Source organism: Psittacula echo (assembly GCF_963264785.1).
Source record: "Psittacula echo genome assembly, chromosome: 23".
Taxonomy (NCBI): domain Eukaryota; kingdom Metazoa; phylum Chordata; class Aves; order Psittaciformes; family Psittacidae; genus Psittacula; species Psittacula echo.
Genome location: NC_137748.1, coordinates 3,987,004 through 4,013,094, shown reverse-complemented (window position 1 = coordinate 4,013,094; position 26,091 = coordinate 3,987,004). Strand labels below are relative to the sequence as shown.

Here is a 26,091-nt window from a genome sequence, read left to right as displayed (position 1 = left end):
GCTGCCTTGCGAGCATGCATAATGCAGAGCACATTAAAGCCAGAGCAGTTCTTAGGCTGTGATTGCTGCTTGACAGCTCAAAAACACTGAACTGGCAAGAGCAGGGCGCAGCAGTGGTGCTGGGGAGGGTGCTGGGGATGCTCATGGTGGGATACAAGGTGCTCGCATGGTGGGATGCGGGATGCTCACAGGGTGGGATGCAGGGTTGGATGCAGGGTGCTTGCATGGTGGGATGCAGAATGCATCGGTGGGCTGTGGGATGCTCACAGGGTGGGATGCAAGGTGCTCACATGGTGGGATGCAGAATGCAGTGGTGGGATGCAGGATGCTCACACAGTGGGATGCTCACAGGGTGGGATGCAGGATGCTCGCACAGTGGGATGCTCACAGGGTGGGATGCAGGATGCTCGCACAGTGGGATGCTCGCACGGTGGGATGCGGGATGCTCGCACAGTGGGATGTAAGGTGCGCTCATGGTGGGATGCTCGCACGGTGGGATGCGGGATGCTCGTGCAGCAGGATGTAAGGTGCTCGCACGGTGGGATGCTCTCACGGTGGGGTGTGTGATTTGGCTCCAGTGTTTGTGCCAGGCTGGGGTTTTTCCTTGCGAGCTCGGCCCCTCCTTGGGAGCAGCCGGCAGCGTTGGGGCGAGCTGTGCCAAGCCCGTGCGCGCCGTGCCCTGCCGTGCCCCACCGCGCGCCCCACGCACGCCGCGTCCCCGGCCACCACCCGACGCCCTGACTCAGCTGATGGGTGGCGGGGGGCTGCTGGGGGGGCTCAACCCCTTCCCCTTCCAACCCCAAGCAGGGTGCTAGGGCCCGAGGCTGCCGCACCGGCCCGGCTGGTCCCGAGGTCTGGAGCGCATCCAGGGCCGCGTGGCTGCCCCGGTCCGGGTTGCTGCATGAATCAGAGCTGGTGGAGGTGGTAATTACGCCTGTTGGGAAGCGCGGCCGGGTGCAGCTGCTCCCTTCAAGCTTATCTCGCCTCTGAAACTCTGAGTCATCCCCACCCTTGCGCCGCCGAAGGAAGGGGCAGGAATCCCGCTGTGGGGCTGGATGGTGCTGTCTGTGTCCGCCCCCATCCCTCCCCTCCTGGCCGTGCCGGGGGCTGGATATGGGGCTGGTGACTCACAGCCCTGCAGCATCCGCCTGCCTGTGAGCTCAGGGGTTCATCGGGGAGCCGTCCTCCTTAGGAAAGAGAAGGGAAACGCAGCCCTGCTCGAAAGCAGCCTTGTCCCTGAGTTTGGGATGTGCTGAGCTGCCCTGTCCTGACAGCACGGTGTGGTGCTCAGCACAGCATGGGGCCGCACCACGGGTGCTCGTGGTGCTGAGCGACCACAGGAGAGCTTCACCTGGGTATTTTTAGGTGATTTAGGAGCATCCCAGAGGGCTTCTAAGAAGGTTTTGCTTCCTCCTTGGCGCCGCAGCCGCGTGGCTGTCACCAGCTCCTGGCTCTGAAGCCGCTCTGTACAAGCGGTGGGGCTGGAGCCGGGTCCTGCCTGCGGGTCCCTGTGCTCACACCTTCCCCGCCGAGGCGGTGCTGACGCTGCGCCAGGCGCGTTCGTGTCTGAACAGGAGCAGCAAAGTGCTGAGCTGTGGGTTCGTCATCGCCGCGCTGCTTTCATCCGGCGCCGGGCGGGGGGCAGATTGGCATCTGCTGGGGCTGCGTGGGGCTGGGGGCTGCCGCAGGACTCACTCCTCCCCTCCCTGCCCCATAGAGCAGCCATGGAGGTGATGAACATGATGGAGCAGCCCATCAAGGTGACGGAGTGGCAGCAAACCTACACCTACGACTCGGGCATCCACTCCGGAGTCAACACCCAGGTGCCCTCGGTCAGCAGCAAGTGCCTCGGGGACGATGAGGAGCTCTATGGGAAGCAGTACACCATTAAGAAGACCACCACCACCAGCTACTGCCAGGGAGGGAGCCAGAGCCAGAGCCAAGCACAAGGTATGGGCTGTGGGACCGGGCACGCCTGCGGCTTTGGCTGCTCAGCTCCTGCCTGCCTTCGCCTCCCCCAGGAGCCCTGCTCGTTCTGGGCACTGCTCCACACCCCGAGAGCTGCTGCTGCTGCCTAAAACCTGCTCCCTCCTGCCCTTCCCTGCGCTGAGGCTGTGGGGTGGCGCGCAGCCAGCCCGCGGCGCTGAGCTCTGCGCACACATCCGGCTTGGATCGGGGTGGGAACAGCTGATCCCAGCCCACGGATCGGCGTCTGCTCTGCTGCCCACGCGGGAGCGCTGGCTCGGAGCTGCCAGGCTGTGCTCCAGCGCTGCCTGCTTGGCCTGGCTGCTGCTGCTGCTGCTGCGAGGGCAAAGCAGGCAGAGGCACAGCCCCCAGAGCTAAGGGAGATGCTTCCTTCCCACAGCTTTGCCCCATAAAAGAGGGGATGTTTGCCTCCGTGGACCCCCTATGGGGATGGGCCATGGGAGGTTTGGTCACTGGCTCCCCTGCGGACCAAGTGGTACCTGTGCCGCAGTGATGGGGACACTGCTGCAGCATCCCTGCTGCACAGGTCACTCTTATCACAGTGTAACAGGGAAGGCCTTTGTGTCCTCCTCCTAATCACAGAATCATAGAGTAGGGTCGGAAGGGACCTTAAGATCATCCAGTTCCAACCCCCCTGCCATGGGCAGGGACACCTCACACTAAACCATGGCACCCAAGGCTTTGTCCAACCTGGCCTTGAACACTGCCAAGGATGGAGCATTCACAACTTCCCTGGGCAACCCATTCCAGTGCCTCAGCACCCTCTCAGTAAAGAATTTCTTCCTTAGATCCAATCTAAACTTCCCCTGTTTCAGTTTGAACCCGTTACCCCTTGTCCTGTCACTACAGTCCCTGATGAAGAGTCCATCCCCAGCACCCTTGTAGCCCCCGTTCAGATACTGGAAGCTGCTCTGAGGTCTCCACGCAGCCTTCTCTTCTCCAGGCTGAACAGCCCCAACTTTCTCAGCCTGTCTTCACACAGGAGGTGTTCCTGGTGCCAGCTTGTCCAAGTTGCAAATATCCTTAATTTCTTCAATGAATGGGCCCTGTGAGACGAGTGCCTCCTCACGCTGCCTGATTGAGCGCTGTGTTACCTCCGTGCTGCCCTATCTCTGCACGCTTTGAAGCACCAGCTCCTTGCGGCGGTGCTGCTGCTCAGCGCATCGAGATGGGGAAGCACTGATGGGAGAGCCCGGCTCTAACGCTCTGCTCCTTGCCCTCGCAGCGGACATGGAGGCTCAGCTGGCCATGACCCGGGCGCAGCGCGTCCGTGCCGCCATGTACCCGGAGACGGTGGAGGACCGCTCGCTGCTCATCAGCACGCAGCTCGAGGGGCAGCAGACCAACGTGCAGCGCCTGGCCGAGCCCTCGCAGATGCTGAAATCGGCCATCGTGCACCTCATCAACTACCAGGATGATGCCGAGCTGGCCACGCGCGCCATCCCCGAGCTCACCAAGCTGCTCAACGATGAGGACCCGGTAAGGAAGCAGCTTTGCTGGCGCCGGTCTCCCAGCACGGAGGAGCTCCCGTCCTCATGGGGCTCCTTGGCAGAGCTCTGCCGTTGCCTCCACCCCGCAGAAGGATGGAGCCCAGCTCTGTCCACGTGCATCTCCTCACAGCCCGTCCTTGCTGCTCGGATGCAGCTCTGCTGCCCTGGCCTTGCACAGACACCGGCTCTCGGTGCTGCAGCCCATCCCTGCAGCACGCTGGTGCTGCGTGGAGCCTCCATGTGCTGCGCACGGCAGCGTGGCTCCTGGGGCAGCGTGGATGAGCGCTGTTAAAACCAGCAATCTCCATCCGTGCCGGTGCTGCTGCTCCAGCACCACGATGCCCACGGATCCCTCCTGTCCCTGCGGTGATGGGCAGCAGTGGGACCCCTTCCCACCAGCAGCTTCTCCCCCGCAGGTGGTTGTCAGCAAAGCAGCCATGATCGTGAACCAGCTCTCCAAGAAGGAGGCTTCGCGCCGTGCCCTGATGCAGTCGCCGCAGATCGTGGCGGCCGTGGTGCGCACCATGCAGAGCACCAGCGACCTGGACACGGCGCGCTGCACCACCAGCATCCTGCACAACCTCTCGCACCACCGCGAGGGCCTGCTCTCCATCTTCAAGTCCGGCGGCATCCCGGCCCTCGTCAGGATGCTGAGGTAGGAGGCTGCTGGTCGGGAGCACAAGAGGTCCCCTGTGGGCTGGGAGTAGAGGAGGGGAGGGCTCCTGCTTGCACCAAAACCAAGGGAATGGGAGACCTGGAGCCTTTCAGCCTCTGGGAGCCCCAGGGGTTTCTGCATTTGGAGCCTGTGTGGCGGCAGGAGGAGGGGAGCAGCCCCTCCATCGCCTTGTCCATAGGGATGGGGCTCACTCTGTGCTCTGGAGGATGTGTCCGTGACGCAGTGGCCTCGCTCCCATCGGGCGCTGCTGGAGGGCGCTGGGTGGGAGCCGGGGCTGTGCTGAGCTGACGCTGCTGCCTGCAGCTCGCCGGTCGAGTCGGTCCTCTTCTACGCCATCACCACCCTGCACAACCTGCTGCTGTACCAGGAAGGGGCCAAGATGGCCGTGCGCCTGGCCGACGGCTTGCAGAAGATGGTTCCTCTGCTCAACAAGAACAACCCCAAGTTCCTGGCCATCACCACCGACTGCCTTCAGCTCCTCGCCTACGGCAACCAGGAGAGCAAGGTGGGGCACGGGAGGGAGGAGCGGGGAGGTTGCCCATCCTTGCTCCCTGCAGGCTGATGTCTGCTGTCATGGGGCAAAGGACCCCAGGGGTGATGGCAATGCATGGCCTCACCCTGCCCATGGTGCGTGTCTTGCAGCTGATAATCCTGGCCAACGGAGGCCCCCAGGCCCTGGTGCAGATCATGCGCAGCTACAACTACGAGAAGCTGCTCTGGACCACGAGCCGGGTGCTGAAGGTGCTCTCGGTGTGTCCCAGCAACAAGCCCGCTATCGTTGAGGCTGGTAAGAGGGGCTGCCGGTATCGGGCAGGAGGAGGGGGGTGATGGCAGGGTGATGCTCTGAACGGCTGCCGAAGTGTTCTCCTGGCACTGTGTGCGAGCAGGATCTGGCCTGGCTGGCTGGGAGCTGCCTCCCTGCGCTGTGTTTAGCCTCTGCTAACCCATGAGGCTGCATCACACATTAGAGGCATCCCTCGTGGGCTGCTCTTGCCATGCAGACCCATTGCCTCCCCCTTCTCCTTTGGGTGTTCACGGTGGGGTCTCCTCCCTGGCAGGCGGCATGCAGGCGCTGGGCAAGCACCTCACCAGCTCCAGCCCCAGGCTGGTCCAGAACTGCCTCTGGACCCTGCGGAACCTGTCTGATGTGGCCACCAAGCAGGTGAGTCTGCGGGACCCTGCCTTGTGCCCCAGCGCCCAGTCTGGGGGCTGCTGCTGCCAAGGGCACCCCAGTTTATCACACACTTGGGGGGGCATCGCCAGGGCTGGTGCTGGCTCTGCCTTGCACCCCAGCCGCCCACTTGGAGCTGCCCAAGGAGCTGCTGTGGAGGTGGCTGTGCCCACGGGGAGCCGGGTGAGGGTGACCCTGAGCCCTGCTCTCGCAGCCCATTGCTGCCTCCTGATGCGATCCCCAGCTGCTGGGGCTCCTCCGGGCAGATTAGAGCCTGATGCAGCCTGGAAACTATTTGTGCTGGCGCAGAACCAGCCCCGCTCTGCTGCGGAGGGGGGACGTGGAGCCTTTAACTCCTTCCTGCCCCTGCCTGCGGCGGGGCTGGGACCGGGTCACCCGGGGATGCAGTGTTTGCAGCTCCCAAAGGGAAACGCTGCTGGAGACATTGAATTCCCAAGTGGAGCAGCGCGTGCCGGGCGCGCCGGCTGCTCACGGTGCCGGCACCGCGGGCAAGCAGCTGGGGGGACCGGGAGGTGCAAGCGCTGCATCTCCTCCATCACTGCCTGCTCCGGTCCATGGGGTGCTGCGGTGCAGCTCTGGCTCCCCACGCCTGGATGAGAGCCCGCATCCACTGCAGAGGCTGCTCCAACCTCCCATCCCTGCTCCCGCAGGAGGGCCTGGACGGGGTCCTCAAGATCCTGGTGAACCAGCTGAGCTCCGACGACGTGAACGTGCTGACCTGTGCCACCGGCACCCTCTCCAACCTGACCTGCAACAACAGCAAGAACAAGACCCTGGTGACGCAGTCGAACGGGGTGGAAGCCCTGATCCACACCATCCTGCGGGCGGGTGACAAGGAGGACATCACCGAGCCGGCCGTGTGCGCGCTGCGGCACCTCACCAGCCGGCACCCCGAGGCCGAGATGGCGCAGAACTCGGTGCGGCTCAACTACGGCATCCCCGCCATCGTCAAGCTCCTCAACCAGCCCAACCAGTGGCCACTGGTCAAGGTGAGGGGCTCGAGGTGGCCGCGGGCTGCTGCTCTGTGGTGGGATGTGGTGCTGAGGGGTCTGTGGCTGGTGCTGTGCAGGGGGCGGAGGTGGCTGCATGCGGCACTGGTGAGCCACATCCTTGATGGCAGCTGATGGAGGAAATGGCTCGTGCTGGCTGCTGGGTTGGATCAATACTCGCCCCGGTGGGAGGAAGCTGAAGTCAGTCTGTGCCATGGAGGAGGATGGGGTGGGATGAGCAAGGAGGAGGCTCCGTGCTGATGGGTTCCAATGGGAAGCACACGCTGCCCTGACCCATGGTTGAGATCCATCTCTCTTCCCTCCCCTCTCTTCTCCTCCAGGCTACCATAGGCCTGATCCGCAACCTGGCCCTGTGCCCGGCCAACCATGCCCCGCTGCAGGAAGCCGCCGTCATCCCGCGCCTGGTCCAGCTGCTGGTCAAGGCTCACCAGGATGCCCAGCGGCACGTGGCCGCCGGCACGCAGCAGCCCTACACGGTGAGACCCCCTCTGCCCCCCCCAAAACCACCCCATCCCGGGGGGGGGCTCATGCTCAGGGGGCTTGGGCCCTGGCGCTGGTTCTGCTCCGGCTGCTCCAAGGCCCTGGCTGAGCACTTGTCCCGTGGCAGGATGGAGTGAAGATGGAAGAGATCGTGGAGGGATGCACAGGGGCACTGCACATCCTGGCCCGGGACCCCATGAACCGCATGGAGATCTTCCGCCTCAACACCATCCCTCTGTTCGTGCAGGTCAGGGGCTGGGGGACAGGGGGGCTCCCACCCACCCAGGGCCCCCAGTGCTCGCTGTCAGTGCTGCCCGTGTCAGAGCACATCAGGGGCAGGCGGCTCCCCGCTGGCTGCTTCACCTCATGTTGGTGTTCGTCAACCCCGGCAGCTCCTCTACTCGCCGGTGGAGAACATCCAGCGCGTGGCGGCCGGGGTGCTGTGCGAGCTGGCGCAGGACAAGGAGGCAGCAGATGCCATCGATGCTGAGGGGGCCTCAGCTCCCCTCATGGAGCTGCTGCACTCCAGGAACGAGGGGACGGGTGAGTGCCGGGGGCTCCGTGCTGCCGGGTATCAGCCCAGCTCCTGGTGCTTTAGGGTGCTGAGGCTGCTGCTCTTGCCCTGCAGCCACCTATGCTGCTGCCGTGCTCTTCCGCATCTCCGAGGACAAGAACCCCGACTACAGGAAGCGTGTCTCCGTGGAGCTCACCAACTCCCTCTTCAAGCACGACCCGGCGGCCTGGGAGGCGGTGAGCATCCCCCAGGGAGCCCTTTTCCCTCGGGATGGACCAGTCCCGGCTCCAGCAGCCAACCTTGGATGGGAGCGACTGGAAAAGGGGGTGCGGGGTGGATGGGCTGCGTCCTCAGCGATCCAGCAGCCCTGAGTGCTCCCTGGCATGGGGCTGGGCATTGTGCACACGTGAACATGAATCCCCCTTCACTTGTGTCCCCTTCTCTTGTAGGCTCAGAGCATGATCCCCATCAACGAGCCCTACTCAGATGGTGAGTGTGACGCTGGCTCTTCCTGCGGGGCCCCCCATGGCTGTGCTCTGGTGGGGCATTTGCCTCCTCTCACCAAACCAGGCTGGTTTTAAACCCTTTCGTGGGTGGCTGCTGGTAAAGCACCAGCCTGGCCTGCTGGGGATGCTCAGCAGGATGCTGGCCCTGGCGTTTGGGGCGGTCGGTGGCACTTGTGTCCCTTGTGGACGCTGCAGGCAGGGGGACCAGGATGGGGTCTGGGCTCTGGAGAAAGCCCCTCACTGATGGGAGCTGAGGTTGCCACATCCCTTCCCGCAGAGCTGGACCCTGGCTATCGCCCCATGTACTCTGGTGACATCCCCCTGGACCCCATCGACATGCACATGGACATGGATGGGGACTACCCCATGGACGCCTACAGCGACGGCATCCGAGCGCCCTTTGCTGACCACATGCTGGCCTAACGCGCCCCGCAGCCCCGCACCAGGTACCGCTGCCGTGTGCATGGCAGGGCCGTGGGGTCCCTGGTGCCAATGGGGTCGGCATCCCCATTGTCCCATGGGCTTTGGTGGCCACCAGGTTCCCCTCTCAGCTCAATAACAGGAGCTCTCCCTGCCCCGTGCAGGTGTTTTCTCCGTACAGAAGAGAGTGGCCCCAGGCTGAGCGTCTGCAAGAAGGACTTGGGAGACAGAAGTGCCTGAGAAGACAAAACTTTTCCATTCCCACCAGAGGCTTTGGTTTTCGATGTCTTTCCTTCGCTGTGGGGCTGCGGGGAAGGTCCTTTCCCCCTGGGACCTCCTCGCGCACCCACTGCCGCATCCAGCATCCGAGATACTGTTTTTGAAGCTTTAAGACCCCCAAGCCCTGCCCCGTTTGCGCCCTTGCGTTGCCACAATAGTCTTTTTCTATGAATAGAGGGTTCCGTTGTATTTTTAATATGGTGCCAATGGCTTTTGCCACCTTTAACTTTGTGCTTTCCAACACCCCCCCCCACTGCTTGTTCCGCGTGTTGGTGTTGGAGGAAAACCCTTTGCTCTCTGCGAACCCCAACTCAAATCAGGCCAACCCAGTTTGCTGAAAGCAAAGCGTGCCCTGTCCCAGGACCTTCGTTTTAGCCATCGGGATGTCTCTTTCCCATCAGCCATTGGGGAGCTGACTCTGTACCTGCCTATCCCCCCCCAGTACCCGTATAGGAGTGATCCAGCATTAGGAACCGTGTCCTTGTTACTGATCTCTGTTGCACATTTTAACCCGTTTCCCTTCTTTTTGGTGAGTGGTGTGTTCCTGTCGCCCCCTCCCTTCTCTAACACATGTGCTAAAGAGGCTCTAGATGGTGGTTTAACGCTTCGACCAGAAGGGGATGGACGGTTACAGGAGCGTGGTGCAGGAATGGAAGAGTTTATTATTTCTGTAAGTTGTTTTTGTATAGACCAAAGCAAGAAATAAAAGAACCCCCCCCAGCCCCGTGGTGCCCTGAGCCTGTTCTTCTGTCCCTGAGTCCCATTGGGGTGCCCAGCACCTTCCTTGTGGGAGCTCATTCTGTGCTTTGCACCCGCTTTGCCTGGCCCAATTTTCAGGTGGTGGCTGAGGATGATGCTCAGCAAGGCACAGGTCACCCCTCGCAGCCCCATGCCCATCACCAGGCATCTCTGAAACCTCCCTGTAATTAAGACTCGTGCTCGTTAGGCAGCATCACCAGCATCTCCTCTTTACTGAGGTGCTGGTCAGGATTGGGCTGTGCTGAGTGCTGGAGCGGAGCCGGGATGGAGCCGTAAGAGAGGGCAGGTGAACGGTGGCATTGCCTCCATCAACCGGGGCTGCCTCCTGCCCAGCACGGGAGCAGATGGCGGAGGAAATGCTCTTGGCTCAGCCGTGCCCAGGAGCGCAATGGGAAGCGTCGCCTGTGCCAGGAGGGATCTTGCTGGGAGGTGGATGCTGCACAAGGCACAGCAGGACACGGAGGGCTGAGGCAGGCCCGTTGTGCTCTGCCATGCTCAGTCCCGGCTGCAGCAGGGACAGAGCAGGAGCCGCTCCGGGGAGCGGGGCCGGCTCCATCCCTGTCCCATGGCTCAGGGAACATCCTGTGCTGAGCTCAGCCCCGCGGCGCAGCCAAGCCCTGGAGCAGGAGGGATGCGGCCGCGCTTCCTGCCCTGGCCCTGCCGTAGGGATGAGGAGCACGGCAGCTGCTTCCCGGGCAGAGCCGAGCGCGCTTCCGGAGGGCAGCGGGGCCGGAGGCAGCTTCGGGACAAGGCTGGGATCAGGGAGCCGCTGCCAGAACAGGAGCTGGAGGAGTGACAACAGGAACCGGTCCCTGTGCAGGGGGAGCAGGACACCGAGCACCTGCCCCGGGAGGGACCGGGTCCTGCAGCATCCTCAGGGCACGGCCGTGGGGTCCCAGCTCCTCCCGGGGCCATGGGCACGGATGTGCCCCTCGAACCCTGGGGTCTTCTCAATGGGGCAGGTGCTGAGACCTCCATGGCCCCACTCCCACTTGGGGGCTCTGACACCTTGAAGGGGTTTCCTTAAGAGCCCATTGTGTTTCCAGCTCCCTTGGAGTGAGCGGTTGGGGGCCTGTGGCTGGACCGGGATCCCCAGAGTGGGTTGGCCGCAGCTACAGAGGGGTTTGGCCGCAGGAGCCGGGATGTGGCCGTGCTCCATCTTCCCCAGTGCCTGAACCAGGAAGTCAGCGTGGGAGCGGGGAGGGTTTTCCTGCTTCGCGGAAGAGGCTGGGGCTGCGGAGGGCATTTCTGCAGGGAGAAGGGAGCTGAGGATGCAGCCCTTGGGCACAAGGAGCATCCCACGGTGCGGGCAGCCCCAGTGAGGGCTGTGGCAGGCACAGAGCACCCGGGGCTGGGGGGATCACAGCAGAACTGGGCCCGTTCCAGCCGGGCAGCGTCAGGACGAGCAGGGCAGGATCCACCCCTGATGGCCTTGAGTGCAGGGAGAGACCCATTGCTGAGCCCCCAGCACTGCGGGAGCCACATCCTGGCCATGTCTGTGACTTCAAGGGATGTTCCCAGCTCGGGGGGGCTCCACAAGGACCCCCCTGGGGACATCCCCTGGGCTGGAGCAGGGCAGGATGGCAGCGATCCCCATCCCAGCCATGGGATGAAGCCACCCCCGGCTGCACGGGCAGGGACGTGCAGGGCAGGAGCCGCACGATGGCACCGGGCAGAGGGCACCGGGCTCAGGTTTGCCCCTGTACCCTGACCCGGGCCCTGCCGCTCCCGCTGCTGCCCTGGCACCACCGTCCTGCTGCTCCCACCCGCTCCCATGGGGCAGGTCCCGCATCAGCCGAAGCGCAGGGTCCGGGTGCGATGGGAGCTGCTCGCACGGGTCCGGACCCGGCTTTCCCTGGGCACAGACAATGAGTGCAGGAGAGGGGCCAAGAGCAGACGCAGGGCTCTGGCAGCCCCGGCCCCGCGCTGACTCACACCGGGCTCCATCCCCGGAGCCAGCGCGGGCAGCGGCAGCACCGCAGCACGGTGGGTCCCATCCTGCGCTGCGGGCAATGGGGGGGGTCTGCGGGTCTGGGGCTGAGGATCTGTTCCTTGAGCAGATTGAGCCATCTTCGTCCGATGGTTCCAGTGCTCTGGGGCAGAGACTGGGGCTACGGGCGTGCTCGGGGGTGTCGGTGCTGCCTCCCGGCTGCGCCGTGTGCCGGGACGGGAGGTGCAGGGTTTGGGCGCTGCAGAGGCACCAGCGATGCCCTGGCACGGCCCTGCTGTGGGGAGCAGGGGTGGAGATGGGGCACGGGGCTCCCAGCCGGGCACAGCGGTGCCCGCAGCGGCTGCAGCCGGAGCCGGGGCGCTGAAGGGGGCAGGAACGTGCTGGTTTATGGCCTGTCCCGTGATGTGTTTATGGTTGGGACGGGGCGGCCGCGGGCGCTGCCCAGCCCTGCCCGGGGCAGCGCGGCAGGTCCCGGCTCCGCATCCTGCGGGAACGGGGAGGAGATTCGCAGCCGAACTTTGCCCTCCGAGGTGGGGCTCCGGAGGCTCCAATGCGTCTGCCCGCTGCCGAGCACCTCCGCGGCTCCTTCCCCTGCCCGCTACCACAGGCAGGGACCCGGCAGCGAGCCCGGGGAGGGGAACAGGCTCCTGCCCCATCCCTTCAGAGCATCCTCTCCCCCCTCCGGCACTGGTGCTGATCCGGACATGACCAAGTGTTTGCTTTGGTGCTGAGTGCCCCGTGTCATGTAGCGGCGCTGAGCAGGTACGATGACCCGGCGCCATCCCGGAACTGCGCCGTGTTCAGCAGCAGTGAGGCCTGTCCTGGTGCTGGCTGCTCCTCCTGTCCCCATGGGGGGACACCCGGCCCTGGCTGCGCTGTCCAGGTCCCCACAAGCCCCGCTTAGGCAGATGCTGCCCATAGGAAGCCTTTAACCAGCGGGCAGGGTGCTTGGGGACGGGACCCCCAGCGTGGGGTTCAGGATGTGTCCCTGGTCCCCAGAGCATCACCCTAATGGCTCCTTGTCCGCAGGAGGGACTCTGCTGCCTGGTGCTGCTCCGGGGAGCCAGGGTGGGAAGAGCTTCTCCCCATGGCCCCCCCCACGTAACAGCAGCCAAACTGGACACCGCGGTCCCACCAGAGGCTTACCCCGGCCACCTCCAGCCCAGCCCAGACTCCCCCGACACTGCCCTGCCCCATAGCAGCCCCACGTCCACAGGCAGATACTGCGATGCCGCGACCATCACTGGTGGGTAGAGCCGGGTTGTGATGGGGAGTGGGGTGAGGAAGGTGAGGAGCTGGGGCAACTCCGGGGTCGTCCTTTGTCCTGTCCCCCCCAGTCTGTAGCCGGAGCTGAGCCACCGTCCTGGCATCCCTCACCCCCCAGCATCCCTCACCCCCCACCAGCATCCCTCATCCCCCAGCATCCCTCACCCCCCACCAGCATCCCTCACCCCACAGCATCCCTCACCCCCCACCAGCGTCCCTCGCCCCACAGCATCCCTCACCCCCCACCAGCATCCCTCACCCCACAGCATCCCTCACCCCCCACCAGCGTCCCTCGCCCCACAGCATCCCCCCTCCCGCTGAACCCAGCGCTGCTCTGCTGGGCAGAGCGTGGCCAGGAGATGGCAGCAGGACCCTGCCCGCAGAAAGCGGGGGGGAACAGGGGAGCGAGGGGGAAGCAGGGTAGACCTGGGGGGTCCCTGTTTGCCACCATATGGGGGGCCCCCATCCCCCGGTCCCTTCACGAGTGTCTTTGGGGACGGACCCATCCGGTGGCTCCAGCCCCAAGCCTTGAGGTCAGAGGAGTTCCCGGTGCCCCCCCCCGGCTGAAGCCGTGCCCGGTGTCCCCAGAGCTGTGCAGCGGCGATGCCCCCGAGGTGGAGCTCAGCAGCCTCCTGCGGGAGCCGCTGCCCCGCTACACGCTGCGGGCCGACACCGTCTTCGGCTACGACCACGAGGACTGGCTCCGTGCCCCCCCCGGCCCCCCGGAGCCCGCGGCCCCGCTCACGCCCCGGCAGATGGAGGAGACGCTGCGGTACTTCAGTGAGTGCGGGGTCAGGGCAGCAGCGGCGCTAATCGCCGCTAACGGGATAACGGGATTGCGGAGCTGGATTTCCTCACCAGGAACATCCCGCGCTAATTCCGGGAGCGGCTTCTGCCGGGCCAAGCCGGATGCTCTGGGGGCGGCTCCGGGTACCCCGGGACCCCCTGCACGTCCCCGCTCCCCCCCTCGCTGTGCCATGGGGGGGGACAGGGGTGGCAGAGGCGTCACCGGTGCCCCCAGCGCTGCTGCGAGCCGCTGAAGGGGGTGAGAAACTCGGGGGGGGGAGCACCCACAGCCCCCATGGAGGGCAGGGGCGATGCTCCACGGTCACTGCTCGCCGTGGGGCACTGATGGATGATCTCTGCTTCCCTTCTGCCTCTGGCCTACGTGCGGCGGGGACAGGATTAGAGCGAGGGGCTGGATGTGGGGCAGTGGGAGACAGATGGGGCTGAGGCCCTGGCCCCGTTCCCCCCCCCCCGTCTGCTACAGGCTGGGGATAAACCCCCCATCGTGCCCTGCCCTGGCTCCAGCATTCCCCGTCCATCTGCTCCCCTCCCTGTGCCGCCGGGTGCAGCCCCCCCAGACACCAGCACCCCCCAACCCAGGGAGGGATTGAGCCCCAAAGCCCATTTACGCGCCACGGGGCAGGGAGCAGGATGCGGGGACAGCCATGGGCCGGCGGTCACGTTTCTCGCTGGCTCCAGCGCTGCTGTGGCAGGGGCTGGCTCTGCCTCATCCCTTTACCCAAACCTTTAAGCTGCCGTCAGAAATAGCCCCCTGTAATCTGCTTGCGCACAGACACGGGGGACCTGCCCCGAGGAGCCAATCCTGGCGCTGGGGATTAGGAAGAAGCAGCTCCTGCCTGGCCAGGAGACCCTGCAGTGTCCTTGGGGTCCCTCGGTGGGTGCCCTGGTTTGCTGCTGGGGCCCTGCCCTCACTGGGGGAGACCCTGGTGTGAGGAGGGAGATGCTGGGGCTGAGGGTACCCGGCTCTGGCCCCGGCTGCAGGAGGGTTGTGGCAGGACGTGTTTTGGGGCAGCGGATGGGGGGGAGTCCGGGAGGCAGGAAAAGGCATCATGGGATGAGGAGGGGCAGCTCCAGCCCCAGCCTCATTGACTCATCAATGAGTTTGGTGCTAATGAGGAATGGCACTGGAGCAAGGCCGTGCGCATGTTGGCATTACCAGCATCAGGCTGAGCCGTGGGGCCGTGGTGCTGTGTGGGCCTCGCCGCAGCCCTCCCGCCCCTGGGGCCTGCGTACGTGCAGGGCTGCTCCTCCATAATTCAGCCCATGATTTATTCAGCTCCTGCTTCCGCGCTGGTCGTGGTTGTGGGGCTGGCAATGGGGGCTCCAGCGTGGGGCACAGAGCCAGGCTCGTGCCAGCCCAGGCTCGGGGTAGGGAGGTGCTGAGGGGTGGAAAAGCCCTTTCCCAGCTCAGGGACCCAGCAGGGCCCAGCACTGCCCTGGGCACCGTGCAGGGTCTGTGGTGACCGTGCAGGTGATGGTGAAGCACCCAGGCCTGAGGGGAGAAGAGCAAGGCTGGGCAGGCAAAGGCTGCGCTGTGGTACCCGGGACCCCCAGCCCTGCACAGGCTGGGGTTTGGATGAAGGACCCAAAACCTCCCCTCGCCCCTCCTAAGGGGCAGAAGCTGCATGACCCCATCGAGTCAGCCCTGCAAAGGGACCAGCGAACCCTCCACGACCACATCCATGGGGACCCCTGTGCCCAGATCCCCCCTCACCCACGGGGTAGGGGCTGGAGGTGGGACACATCGCCAGCGGCACCGGTACCCCTGGGATTGTCCTGATGGGTCCCCAGGGTACCCCGGGGGAGCAGCAGCCGCTGCGACCCGATCCAAAGGGATCGGCCAGGAAAGGGCAGCCCTGACACCCCCCCCCACCGGCCCCTCCAGCTCCGCCCCCTGCCCCGCTCTCGGTCGCGATCGCGGTGGGTGGGACGCGCCCGGGCAGGTGCGCGCAGCCCGGACCATAAATAGGGGCGAGCTGCGCCGCGCAGCGCTGCGCGGGGGGCACGGTTCTGCGCAGCGCGATGGAGATCTGGAGCAGCCCCGCTGCCTACGACGAGCGCAACGGGAGCGCGGAGCGGGGCGGCAGCACCGACCCCATCGCCCGGGAGCTGGAGGAAGGTGAGGGCGGCCCGGGCCGGCCCTGCCCGGGGCAGCGGAGCGGGGTCCCCGCCGGGCGGTGCCTTTCCCGTCCCGCTGCGGGGTGCGCAGCCCCCGCTCGCAGCGCTGAGACCCGGGGGGAGCCCTGAGCCCCTGCGGCGCTGTCCCCGCGGGGGAGCAGGCAGAGGGAGAAGGGCCCCGACAGGTCCCTGTGTGCCCATGGGATGGGGGTCCCCGCATCGCCCCGGTCACCGCACCCCGCTGGATGAGGCCGGCGCTGGGGCGGTGTTTACGTGTTTGCAGCGTTCAGCCCCCTGCGCCTGCCCGGGCCCGCCGCTCGCTCAAACCGCAGCGATGCTCATGCTCTAATTACTTCCAATTAACGGCTCGGGGGCCTGACGAGGTGCACTTGGGGACCCTGCAGGGAGCAGCTGCTGTTGGGGTGCGGGAGGGGGATGAAGCTGGGGCTGGGGTTGTCCCCTCTCCCCATGGATGTGCCCGCTGGGGTCCGTGCCCACTGGGGTGCAGGGGACCAGCGCCCCGGGGCAGTGGGGAGCAGAGGATGGGGGTGTGGGGTGGGAGCATTGCTATGATAACGCACACACCACTGCACAACCCCCCCAGCTGGGGCGGTGTAATAGGATTTGTGCGGCTGAGCCTCCCGTTAACCCGCTTTGTCTGCCCGGCTGGGGATGCGGGCTGAGGCCGGGGGAAACTGAGGCACCCGCCCTTGGGGCAGTCGAACATCGGAAGGGAGCAGCGGGAGGAGCCGTGGGGTGCAGGCAAACCCAGGGCAGGGCTGGCTCTTGGGGGGGAGACTGAAGGGGAGGGAGCTGGGGACAGATTGGAGGGGATGCTGCCTGCGGGCCCGTCTCGGCGTGGTGCCACCCGCTGCTGTTTGTACTGGAACTCCAGCCTGCTCCTTGCTGGAGGTGTCGGCTCTGGTCCCATCTCTGCTGCCTGCCTCTTCCCATCCCTCCTTCCCATCTGTGTGCCCTGCGGTGGGGCTGGCACTATGGGAGAACCGGGAGGGGGGGGGGGGCCACCATCCTTCTTTGCCATCCCAAGATGCAGCAGCGGTGGGGGTGAGGTGGGAGCACGCAGTTTCCCGTGGTGCTGACCTGGCTGTGAGCATCCCTGTGCATCTCTGCCCTCTGCATCACGGCTGGTGCTGCCAAGCAGATAAAAGCTCCTTTTTGGTGGAGCTGCTTTGTGCCACCTGCAGCAGCCACCTCCCGTTCTCCCCATGTGCATCCCTGGGGATCACTGATGGGAAGCGGTGAGAGGGGGGGGACACTGCTGAGCTGCTGGGTTCACCCTTCGCCCGCCTCCCCCAGTCCTGTGCGCTGAGCGGGTGGCCAGGATCACCAAGACCTACCACGACATCGATGCTGTCACCAACCTGCTGGAGGAGGTACGACCATGGGACCTGGGGGTGCAGGACCAAGGGGGCAGAGCAGGGGACGGGCTGGAGCTGACCCGGACCTGCCCTTGCAGAAGGAGCGGGACCTGGAGCTGGCGGCGCGCATTGGGCAGTCCCTGCTGAAGCAGAACCGGAGCCTGACCGAGCGCAATGAGCTGCTGGAGGAGCAGCTGGAGCTGGCCAAGGAGGAGGTAGCGGCCCCCGGGGTCCTGGGGGGATGCAGTCCCCATGGCCGTGCTCTGATGCCTCTTTCCCATCCCAGATCGCGCAGCTGCGCCATGAGGTTTCCATGCGGGACGATCTGCTCCACTTCTACACCACTACAACAGAGGAGAGCGAGCCCACCTCCTGCTCCTCTGCGCCGTGAGTGGGGATCCCTATCCCAGGGCTGATCCTGGGGCATTGGGCCAGGAGCTGTCACCATCCCTGGGGTAGCACCGGGGCTGCTGCTCTTTCCCCTCCTACAGCAGCAGCCGTGGGTCCAGCCCCATGGAGCTGGGTCACAGCAGATGCCTGCTGGGAGCTGGGGGCAGTGGCAGCCCCATCCTGCCCACTCTGCGGTGCTCAGCGCCCTCCCTGCTGCCCCCAGGTTGCAGCGGCCCGAGCCCTCGCTGTCCCTGCAGCAGTACTTCCAGTACGAGACCCTGCAGCAGAAACTCAAGTGTCTGGAGGAGGAGAACCAGAAGCTTCGCATGGAGGTTGGGGGGCACCTTTTGCTGTGCCCACCCCTGCCCCACTCACTGCTGGGGGGGGCTGCAGGTCCTGCCCGTCCTGCTCAGACCCTCTGACCCTCTCCCCCAGGCCAACAACATCACAACCGAGACCTGTCGGTACGAGGAGCAGGAGCAGCAGCTGATGATCGACTGCGTGGAGCAGTTCTGTACGTGGGCTTTGGGGGGCTCGGGCTGAGGGAGCTGCATGGGCTGGGGAAGGGGAGCCCTGGCAGTGATGGACCCCCCCTGCCCTCTGCAGCCGAAGCCAGCCAGCAGGTCGCCCAGCTCTCGGAGGAGCTGGCCCGCAGGGCCGAGGACACGGCGCGGCAGCAGGAGGAGATCAGCCAGCTCCTGGTGCAGGTCGTGGACCTGCAGCACAAGTGCCGTGCGGTGAGTGCCCGGGTACCCCCTGCCCGTGCCGTGGGGGGGACACGCACAGGGAGCAGGTCCCTGAGCGCCCGCTCCTGCCCGCAGTACGGCGCCGAGGTGGAGGAGCTCCAGCAGCACTTGGCTGCGGCGAAGGAGGTGCAGCAGCAGCTCCGGATGGAGGTGAGCCTGGACGGGGGTGTCCTGGGTCCTGCCCTGGTGCCACCGGGGCCGTGTCTGAGCTGTGCCTGTGCCCGCAGCTCCGGGACTTGCAGGAGAAGTACACGGAGTGCGGGGGGATGCTGCAGGAGGCGCAGGAGGAGGTGAAGAGCCTGCGGAGCCGCAGCCTGCCCAACAGCACCATCAGCCGCTACAGCACAGCCAGCCTGCTGCCCGTGGTGAGCTGAGCCGGGTACAGGGGGCTGGGGGAGCGGGGGGCTCTGCTCTCCCCTCTCACCCTGGTTCTCCCTGTGTCCAGGACTCGCTGGCAGCTGAGATCAAGGGGATGATGAGGAAGGGTGCAGACAGCTCCTCTTCGGACTACAAGTGAGTGCATTGGTGGCTCATGGCCCTTGGCGGGGGGGGGGGGGGGTGGCCTTTGGGGCTTGGCTCAAGGATCCATCCCTGCTGTTCCTGCTTGCAGGAGCTGCCGGCGCATCTTTGAGACGGTGAAAGCAGTGAACCAGGCGGCCAAAGCCAAGTCTTGCTCCGAGTCTCCTCACAACGCGCCAGGCTCCAAGCCGTGTTCCACTGCCCCTTCCATGGGGAGCAGCACCCCCCGCACCGACTTGGAGGGTGCCCGGTGAGTGCCGTGGGGAGGGGGCTCTGGCTGGGTATCGGTGAGGTGCTGATGGTGATGGAGCATTGAGCGATGCCACAAGCCTGGGGCTGGCAGAGCACTGGGGGATGCTGTGTGCGTCCATGGCCATGAGCTCCCTAATGCTGTGCTCCCGACAGGGGCGAGGGGCCCAGAGCAGAGCCGCGGGCAGCGCCGGGCCGGCAGGACCTGGAGGCCGCGGTGCAGCGGCTGTCGGTGCAGCAGCAGAGCCGTGAGGATGAGAGCTCCTCCCTGGAGGCGGAGCGGGAGCGCAAACTGTGGCTGCGGGACGGGGACAGCTCCAGCGGCTTCCTCAGCCCCAACGACAGCATCGTCTCCACCGGTACCAACCGCTCTGCCAGCTCGGAGCTCACCGCCGGCTCCGGCTTCTCCCTCGGCTCCCTCTCCTACCTGCCCGACAAGCTGCAGATCGTGAAGCCCCTGGAAGGTGAGGGATGCAGGGATGCGCTGCGGGGCTGGATGTGCCGTGAGGGGTCCCATGGCTCAGCTCTGTGTCCCCCCCAGGCTCGGTGACGCTCCACCACTGGCAGCAGCTGGCACGGCCCAACCTGGGCGGGATCCTGGTGCCCCGTCCCGGGGTGCTCACCAAAGACTTCCGACAGTTGGACATCGACCAGGAGCAGGTTTACAGCCTCAACGACCTGGAGGAGGACGACGTGGACGCCGGCTCCTTCCAGCTGCTCCCTACCTCAACCCCTGCCAAAGCCAAGGAGCGCCCCGGGGGTGAGCGCGGGGCGAGGGTTCGGAAGGGACGTGGCCCCCCCCGGGATGCTCCGGTCCTGCCCCTCGCACCCCCCTGCGCCAGCCCGGCCCCGCCGCCCGCCCGGCCCCGCGGGGATGCTCTGCCTGCGGCTGCCCCCGTGGGCTGAGCCCGCACCCGCTGCGTGCAGGGGGACGCGGCCTGGAGATGCGTCAGCTCCGGTCCCTGCTTGTCCTCAGAGCTGAGTTCTTACCCTCAGCTTTGCTTCTTCCATCCCGCCCCTGCCCGTGTCGTTTCCCCCCTCCCCGTTAACCCCGTGTCTCCTGTCCCTTCCAGTGTTCCTCTCTGTTAACAACCTTCCCCAGACCCCGTCCACCTTCACCATCACCACCTGCCACATCCTCCACCCCACCACCGCGCTCACCACGGTGACACCCAGGTAAGGCGTGGGGCCCCCCCACCGCCTGCTCTGCCTGCACCGCTGTGATCCCCCTCCCAACGCTCTGCTCCTCACCTCTGCCTGTGCTCTGTGCTGGGAGCCCCTCACAGAGCGATGCTCGGTGCTTGGGATGCTCCCACCTCTGGCTGCTTGTGCCTGGGGCTGCGCAGCCCCCCCGGCCCCTGCGCTGCAGCCCTTTGATGGGAAGAACACCCTTGGGACAGAGCCGGGTTTGCTCCCGGTGCTGGCCGGGAGTCGCTTTCCTTGCAATGGACGCTGCTTCCCTCCTCTTGGCACTTGTGCATCCACCAGGACCGTTCCCCTTAATTAATGAGCGGTGCTTTAGCGCTAATGAGCCTCTGTGGGGCTCGCTGGGGGCCGGTGTGAGCTGGAGGTCACTGGACAAGACCCTGCATGGTTGGAAAACAGTTGTGGAGCAGCAGCCCCGGCCCCTTCTCTCCTGGCTCCCAGAGAATGCGTGGGGGGGGGGGGGGGGAGGGGGAATACCACGGCTGTAACCCCCCAGCACCGTGCCTTGAGCTTTGGGGTGCTTGGGTAACGCTGCAAGGGTTGGGGTCACCCCCAGCTCGAGGTTCGTGAGGAGAATGAGCATGAAGGAAAGGGGGGCCCTGCTCTGTATCAATATTTGCAGCAGCATCCCCCAAGGCAGGGCCCCCCCAGTGACCCCCTCTTCTCCTCTCTCTTCCCCTCCAGTCTGTATAACGCCGTTGTGCCTTCTTGTGGGCCCTTTGAGAGGCTGAACCTCAGCAGCCCCTGCCCAGAGCTCTCTTCTGGCTGCCCTGGCCCCACCAGCACCCCCGTGGGACTCATCAGGCTCCTGCTGGGCCGGGGCATCCTCCCCTCGGTGCCAGGGCCCCCCCGGCTCCCCCGTGCTCATCCCTGGCCCTTCCCCATGGCCGGGGGGCAGCAGGGACCCCGATCCCGGAGCAGCATCTTCAGCTTGAACCTGGTGGAGAAGCTGCGGCGCTTGGGGCTGGACACGGTGGTGGCCAGAGGGGAGATGCCCTGCACCCAGGGACAGTACAGGGGGGGCCGGGGTGCGCTGACCTGACGGCACTGCAGCACCCGGAGGCTCAGGATGAGAAGCGTTGTCTTCATGGTCCAGCCCTGGGAGGACGGAAATGGGGCAGCCCCAGCACTGCCACCTTGGGGTGCTGTGTTTGACTCGGCACCGCTCCTAAAAGGATGGGGAGAAGGGAAAGGATGTGAACCCCGTGGGTTAAGAACAGTCCAGTAACTAAAGTACGATACAAAGCTCTACTGCTACCACCACTAATGATAAGGGAAATAAGAATGAGAGGGAATACGAAACTAAAAGGGGAATAGAAAGCAATAAACACAAGTGATGCCCAATACAATTACTCAGCACCCACCGACTGGTACCCAGCATGATCTGACCCAATAGCAGCGATCTGGGCCTTCAGAGTGACTCCCCCATGGGAGCAGGGGTTGGGCATGGGGAAGCCTTTGGGGTGTCACTATGGTTTGGGGTGGGGAGACAAAGGGCACTTTGGGGTCCATGTGGTGTGGGGTGACTGTAGGAGGGGCTGAGGTAAGGGGGGTGTCCCAAGGGAGAGGTGTCCCCGTGGTGGGTGGGGGGGTGACAGAACTGGGGGGTCCCCAAGGGGTGATTGGGGGTCGCAAGGAGGTGGGGTGTGATGGGAAGGATACGGTGGGGGGGGCCGGTGGGGATCGAGGGGGGGGGCGCTCCTGTCCGGGGTTCCCGCGCTCCCCAGTCCCGCCCGCAGGTGGCACTGCAGGATAACGGATAGGCAGGCCCGGTAGGGGCGGGGCTAAGGAGGGTAAGGGCGTGGTCACGCGCCATATAAGGAATGCACCCGGCGCGGTGCGGGGATATGCAAATGAAGCCTCTGCCCTGCCAAGGGAGCGTCGAGTAAGAGCCGGCGGCGAGGATCAGGATAGGGACGCTTCCCATCCCTTTCCCTTTCCCTTTTCCCTTTTCCCTTCCTTTTCCCTTTCCCCTGCGCAGGACCCCATTGATCTGCAGTGGTTTCAAACGATGAACCCGCAAAGAGCGGAATTTCCCAGGAAAACCCGAAAATGTCCCTTCTGCCTCCAAAGGAAACACAAAGAACAAAGGACCCCCCAGCACCCGGCCTTGCTGGGTGACCCCCGGGAACCACCGCCCGACAGGGCTGATGGAGGGAGGACGTGGAACCACGGAGGAAAGCTTTATTTGTGGCTGGGAGCGGGTGGGAATCAGTCCCCTCCATCAGGGGTTCATTTTTCCCTCGGTGTTCTCAATGCTGGAAGCAGACGGGAGGCCTGGATGTGGCCAGGGTTGGATGGGGGATGCTGTGTCCTGCTGGCCCAACGCTGGGATCCCACCTTTCCAAAGAGCCGCTCCAAGGGAGGTGTCATGTCCATAGGGATGGCACCACGTTCTCCTTGAGGAGCTGCAGGATCGAGACCCTGGGGATAGGGATGGGGTCAAGCTGACCATGGGGTGCCATTCCCAGCCAGATACATGGGTTCCCTTGGCTAGGAATGGAGGGGACACCTCATGCCAAGCAACTATGGGTGCTGGGGTGCACCCCATCTCCTTGCTAATGGGTTAAACTGGGCAACCCCCCCATTAGCACTTACCTGGGGCACTCTCTGCTCAGGCACCGACCTGGAGGAGGGAAGGGGACCAACAGCTTTGGCTGCAGCAAAGGGGACCCATGGGGTGCCCTGATGTGAAAAGCATCCTCTGGACACCCACTGGGATCCTGACCCCAATCCCTGCCCATCCCCTGGGGACAGGGAAGGGTTTGACCTCATCAGTGCTGCTTATTTGTGGCTGTTCCCTGAGCCCTTCTGCTCCGAGCTGCCTGACAGGTAGTCAAAGAGGACGAAGCCGTAGGGTGCTGGCTCTGGGACCTGAGGGGGGAGAGAGGATGAGGAGGGTGCAGGAAGGAGGCAGGAAAGAGGAAGGCCATGGAGTGGGATGGGTGCCCTCACCCGCAGGCTCAGGCGCTGGATCACTTGCTGTGGGTCACTCTCCAGGATCACCCTGTGGAGCAAAGCGGTGCCGATCCCACCGGGATCCCCCAATCCCGGCTGTGCTCCTCTGGGCTCCACCACCCCGTGCCTCAGTTCCCCTCCCTGTGCAAAGCCCCTGGGCTGGAGGAAGAGCTGCAGTGCTGGTGGCAAAAAGGGGTGCCCAGCTCCCCCTTGGCACCATCCCAGCACCCAGGGGACCCCCTGTCATTGCACCCCCCCCAGCAGGAGCTCACCCCCTGTCCACGATCTCATCCACCACCAGGAACGTCCCCTCCATGTTAGCCAGCAGCCAGCGCTTCTCCACCTCCTTCCTGTGGGTGATCCCTTGTGAGGTGCCGGCAGCCGGACCCCCTCATCCGGGGATGCTCTGCCTCAGTTTCCCCATGCGTTTGGAGCTGAGTGGCTCCAGGGACTCACTGCAGGAGGTGGCCGAGGGCATCGAGGAGGCAGGTGAGCACAGACAACAGCATCAGCTGCAGGAGAACCGAGGTGTCAGAGAGGCCATGGGGGTGCCCTGGGTGTCACTGGGGCCATGGGGGTCCATGGTTCCTACCTCATTCTCCTGTCTGCCCCCCACCACGTAGAAGCAGAGGTCTCCGCTGCTCCTGTACACGACGGTGAGTCCCTGCAGACTCGCGACTTCACCTGCACACAGAGCAGTGTCAGAGCCCCCCCGGGATGCTGCTGCCTCCCCCTTTGCAGCCGGGTGCCCCCCCTCCGCTCACCGCCCGCCCGCTGGCTCTGCCTGAAGATGCTCCTCTCAAAAGCCAACTGCTCCTTGGCCGTGGGGAAGGTGCTGTCATAGTACTGCGGGTGAGCAGGGGCTCAGCCATGTGCCGAGACCCCCAGGGTTGCCTCAGGACCCCCAAGGTCGCATCCAGGACCCCTCAAGCCTCCGCAGCCTACCAGGGGTTGATGCTGAGCCGGGGTGAACGGGGGGAAACCGAGGCAGGGGAGGGGGGGACCGGGCTTCACCTTGGCCAGGAGGCGCTGCCCGAGGCTGTCCAGGACGAGCAAAGCCTTCACCGTGTACAGGGAGGGCTCCTGGGGGCCGGGGGGGCTCAGTCCTGGCCACCCCCAGCCCACCCCGGGCTCCGGGTATTGGGGACCCCGCTGCTCCCTTGGCCCGCCCCGCTCCTTCCCCCCCCCCCCCCCCCGGCCTGGTTCTCCCCATTCCTTCCCGTTCCGTTTCCACATTTTCCCTCTTCCCATTCCTCCCCTCTTCCTCCGTCTCCCCCCGTGGTCCTCCCCCTCTGTCCCTCTCCCCCCACCCCGCTTTTCCCCCCTCCCGTTCCCCCTCCGTGTTTTTCCCGTTTTCTTCCCCTCCGTTCCCTCCTCCCACGTTTTCCTTCCCATTTCCCCCCCGTTCCTCCCTATCCCGCCGAGGCCGCACGAAGTTCCCAGCGGAGGCTGCGCGGTCCCGATGCCGCTCCCGGCCGTACCGGCCCCGCAAGCTCCATGTCCCCGTCGCCCCTGTCCCCCCCCACCCCGCGCTGCCGTTCCCGCCCCCCCCGGCCCGCTCCGCCCCGGTCCCCCCCTCCCCGCGGTACCGGAGGGAAACGGGGATCCGCGGGGGGGCCCGAGGTGCGGGACACACAGCGGTGGGGGGGGGGGGGGGATCTCCAGCCCCCCCCTTTGGGACCAACCCCGGTGGGGGTCAATGGGGTTGGATGAGAACAGGACCCCCCCCAAAGCCGAACCTCACCCCGGGGTTGGGGGGGCAAGTTCACCCATGGGGAAGGGGCTCCATGCCCCCCCCCCCGGCTCAGCACCGGGCACCCACATCGGTGCCTGCCCGAGCTGGGGGCGATGCCAAACAGGTCCCGGGGGGGGGACACTAAAAATAACCCCCGAGGGGCGGCCGGGCTCGGGTTGCGGGGGGGAGGGTGGGCACCGGGGCTGGCAGCACCCCCACGCCCCTCGTTCCTCCCCTTGTTGGGATCTTGGGATCCGGGGGATCCAGGGCTGGTTGTGGGTGACGTGGCCGCACCGCGGGTTGTTTTCCAGGAGGGCAGGGAGACAAAGCAAGCTCCATCTGGATCTGGGCGCTTCCAGGCTCCTCTTGGCTGCTCCGGTGCCTTTCCTGCTTGGGGATGCTCTGGAGCATCCCTGCGGATGGCATGAAGGGGCTCTGGTGCCATTGCCACGTTGGGAATGCACCCCTGGGTGGGAAACCTCACCCTGCTGCGTGCTGGAGCCCACGCTCGTTTTCCATGGGTTCTCTTTGGAATGAACTATTGTCTCTGGCATCCTGTTTGTTGCTGGGGCAGAGAAGAGGGTGCCTGGGTTGGGCAGGGGTGGTGCTGCTTGGCTGCCCTCACCTCCTACCTGCCTTCCCTGCCAGCTCTGCCCTGTGAGTGCTGGCATCGATTTGGGCCACCCCAATCCATAGGGAAAGGTAGAAATAAGCTGCTCAGAGGTGATGGGGTTGAACACTGCCCCTGCGCCGTGCTTATTGAACAGCTCCCATTGGGATGATCACAGAGAGAGGAGGATGGGCTCCGCTGCCGCGGCACCTTTAGCTTCCAGGGGAGGTTTGGATGGAGCTGAGGAACAATTCCTGCCCCAGAGGGTGCTCAGGCATTGGAACAGGCTGCCCAGGGCAGGGCTGCAGGCACCGTCCCTGAAAGTGTTCACACCCCGTGGAGACGAGGCCTCAGTGCCATGGGTTAGGGGTGGCCTTGGCAGTGCTGGGCAATGGTTGGACTGGATGGGCTTGAAGGTCTCCGCCATGATTCCATGGTTCTGCCACCTCCGCTGCCGCCGCTCTCCCTGGGGATCCCAGCGCGTTGTTTCCACGTTGCGTGGGGCAGGTCCTGGGTCCTGGTGGGGTTGGGGTCAGCTCCAGCAGTTACTGCCTCAAAGGGCACTGAAAGCCGAGGCCTCATCCACTTGCCCAAAGCCAAACCCCACCGGTGGGTCCCTGCGATGGGGCACGAGTCCAGCTGGCGCTCGCGGGGCTGCTTTAGGCCGGGAAGCGCTGGGCAGACCCAGGGGTACCCCACAGTGCGAGCTGCGTGAGCCCCAGGCACCGGCACCTCGGGGGCACCGAGCCCCTTCCCGGGGATGGAATTAACCCCTCCCTGGCAGCTCCGAGCGCAGGGCGGTGCCAACCGGAGCCGTCACCGAGCCCTCGTGACCAGCGACGGGC

General features: G+C 65.3%; 2 protein-coding genes across 2 annotated transcripts; both read left to right on the top strand.

Annotated features, from left to right (window-relative positions):
• The first annotated feature begins 1,721 nt into the window (after positions 1-1,721).
• Positions 1,722-8,546, top strand: JUP (junction plakoglobin). Its single transcript, XM_080633667.1, has 14 exons — positions 1,722-1,950; positions 3,212-3,465; positions 3,893-4,131; positions 4,456-4,657; positions 4,795-4,939; positions 5,211-5,314; positions 5,995-6,333; positions 6,675-6,830; positions 6,962-7,081; positions 7,227-7,377; positions 7,463-7,584; positions 7,798-7,837; positions 8,132-8,300; positions 8,439-8,546. The coding sequence occupies exons 1-13, from the start codon at positions 1,725-1,727 to the stop codon at positions 8,275-8,277; spliced, it is 2,244 nt and encodes a 747-aa protein (XP_080489793.1). The 5' UTR covers positions 1,722-1,724; the 3' UTR covers positions 8,278-8,300; positions 8,439-8,546.
• A 2,845-nt stretch (positions 8,547-11,391) lies between these two features.
• On the top strand, positions 11,392-20,985 carry HAP1 (huntingtin associated protein 1; the record flags this gene model as incomplete). The annotated part of the gene is made up of 18 exons (XM_080633268.1): positions 11,392-11,953; positions 12,013-12,072; positions 12,372-12,509; positions 13,118-13,309; positions 16,772-16,848; positions 16,932-17,048; positions 17,120-17,220; positions 17,447-17,555; positions 17,659-17,737; positions 17,830-17,960; positions 18,045-18,119; positions 18,197-18,334; positions 18,415-18,482; positions 18,580-18,738; positions 18,909-19,201; positions 19,279-19,497; positions 19,811-19,913; positions 20,628-20,985. 18 exons carry the CDS (start codon positions 11,392-11,394, stop codon positions 20,983-20,985), a joined length of 2,979 nt encoding a protein of 992 aa, XP_080489394.1.
• Between the last annotated feature and the right edge of the window lie 5,106 nt (positions 20,986-26,091).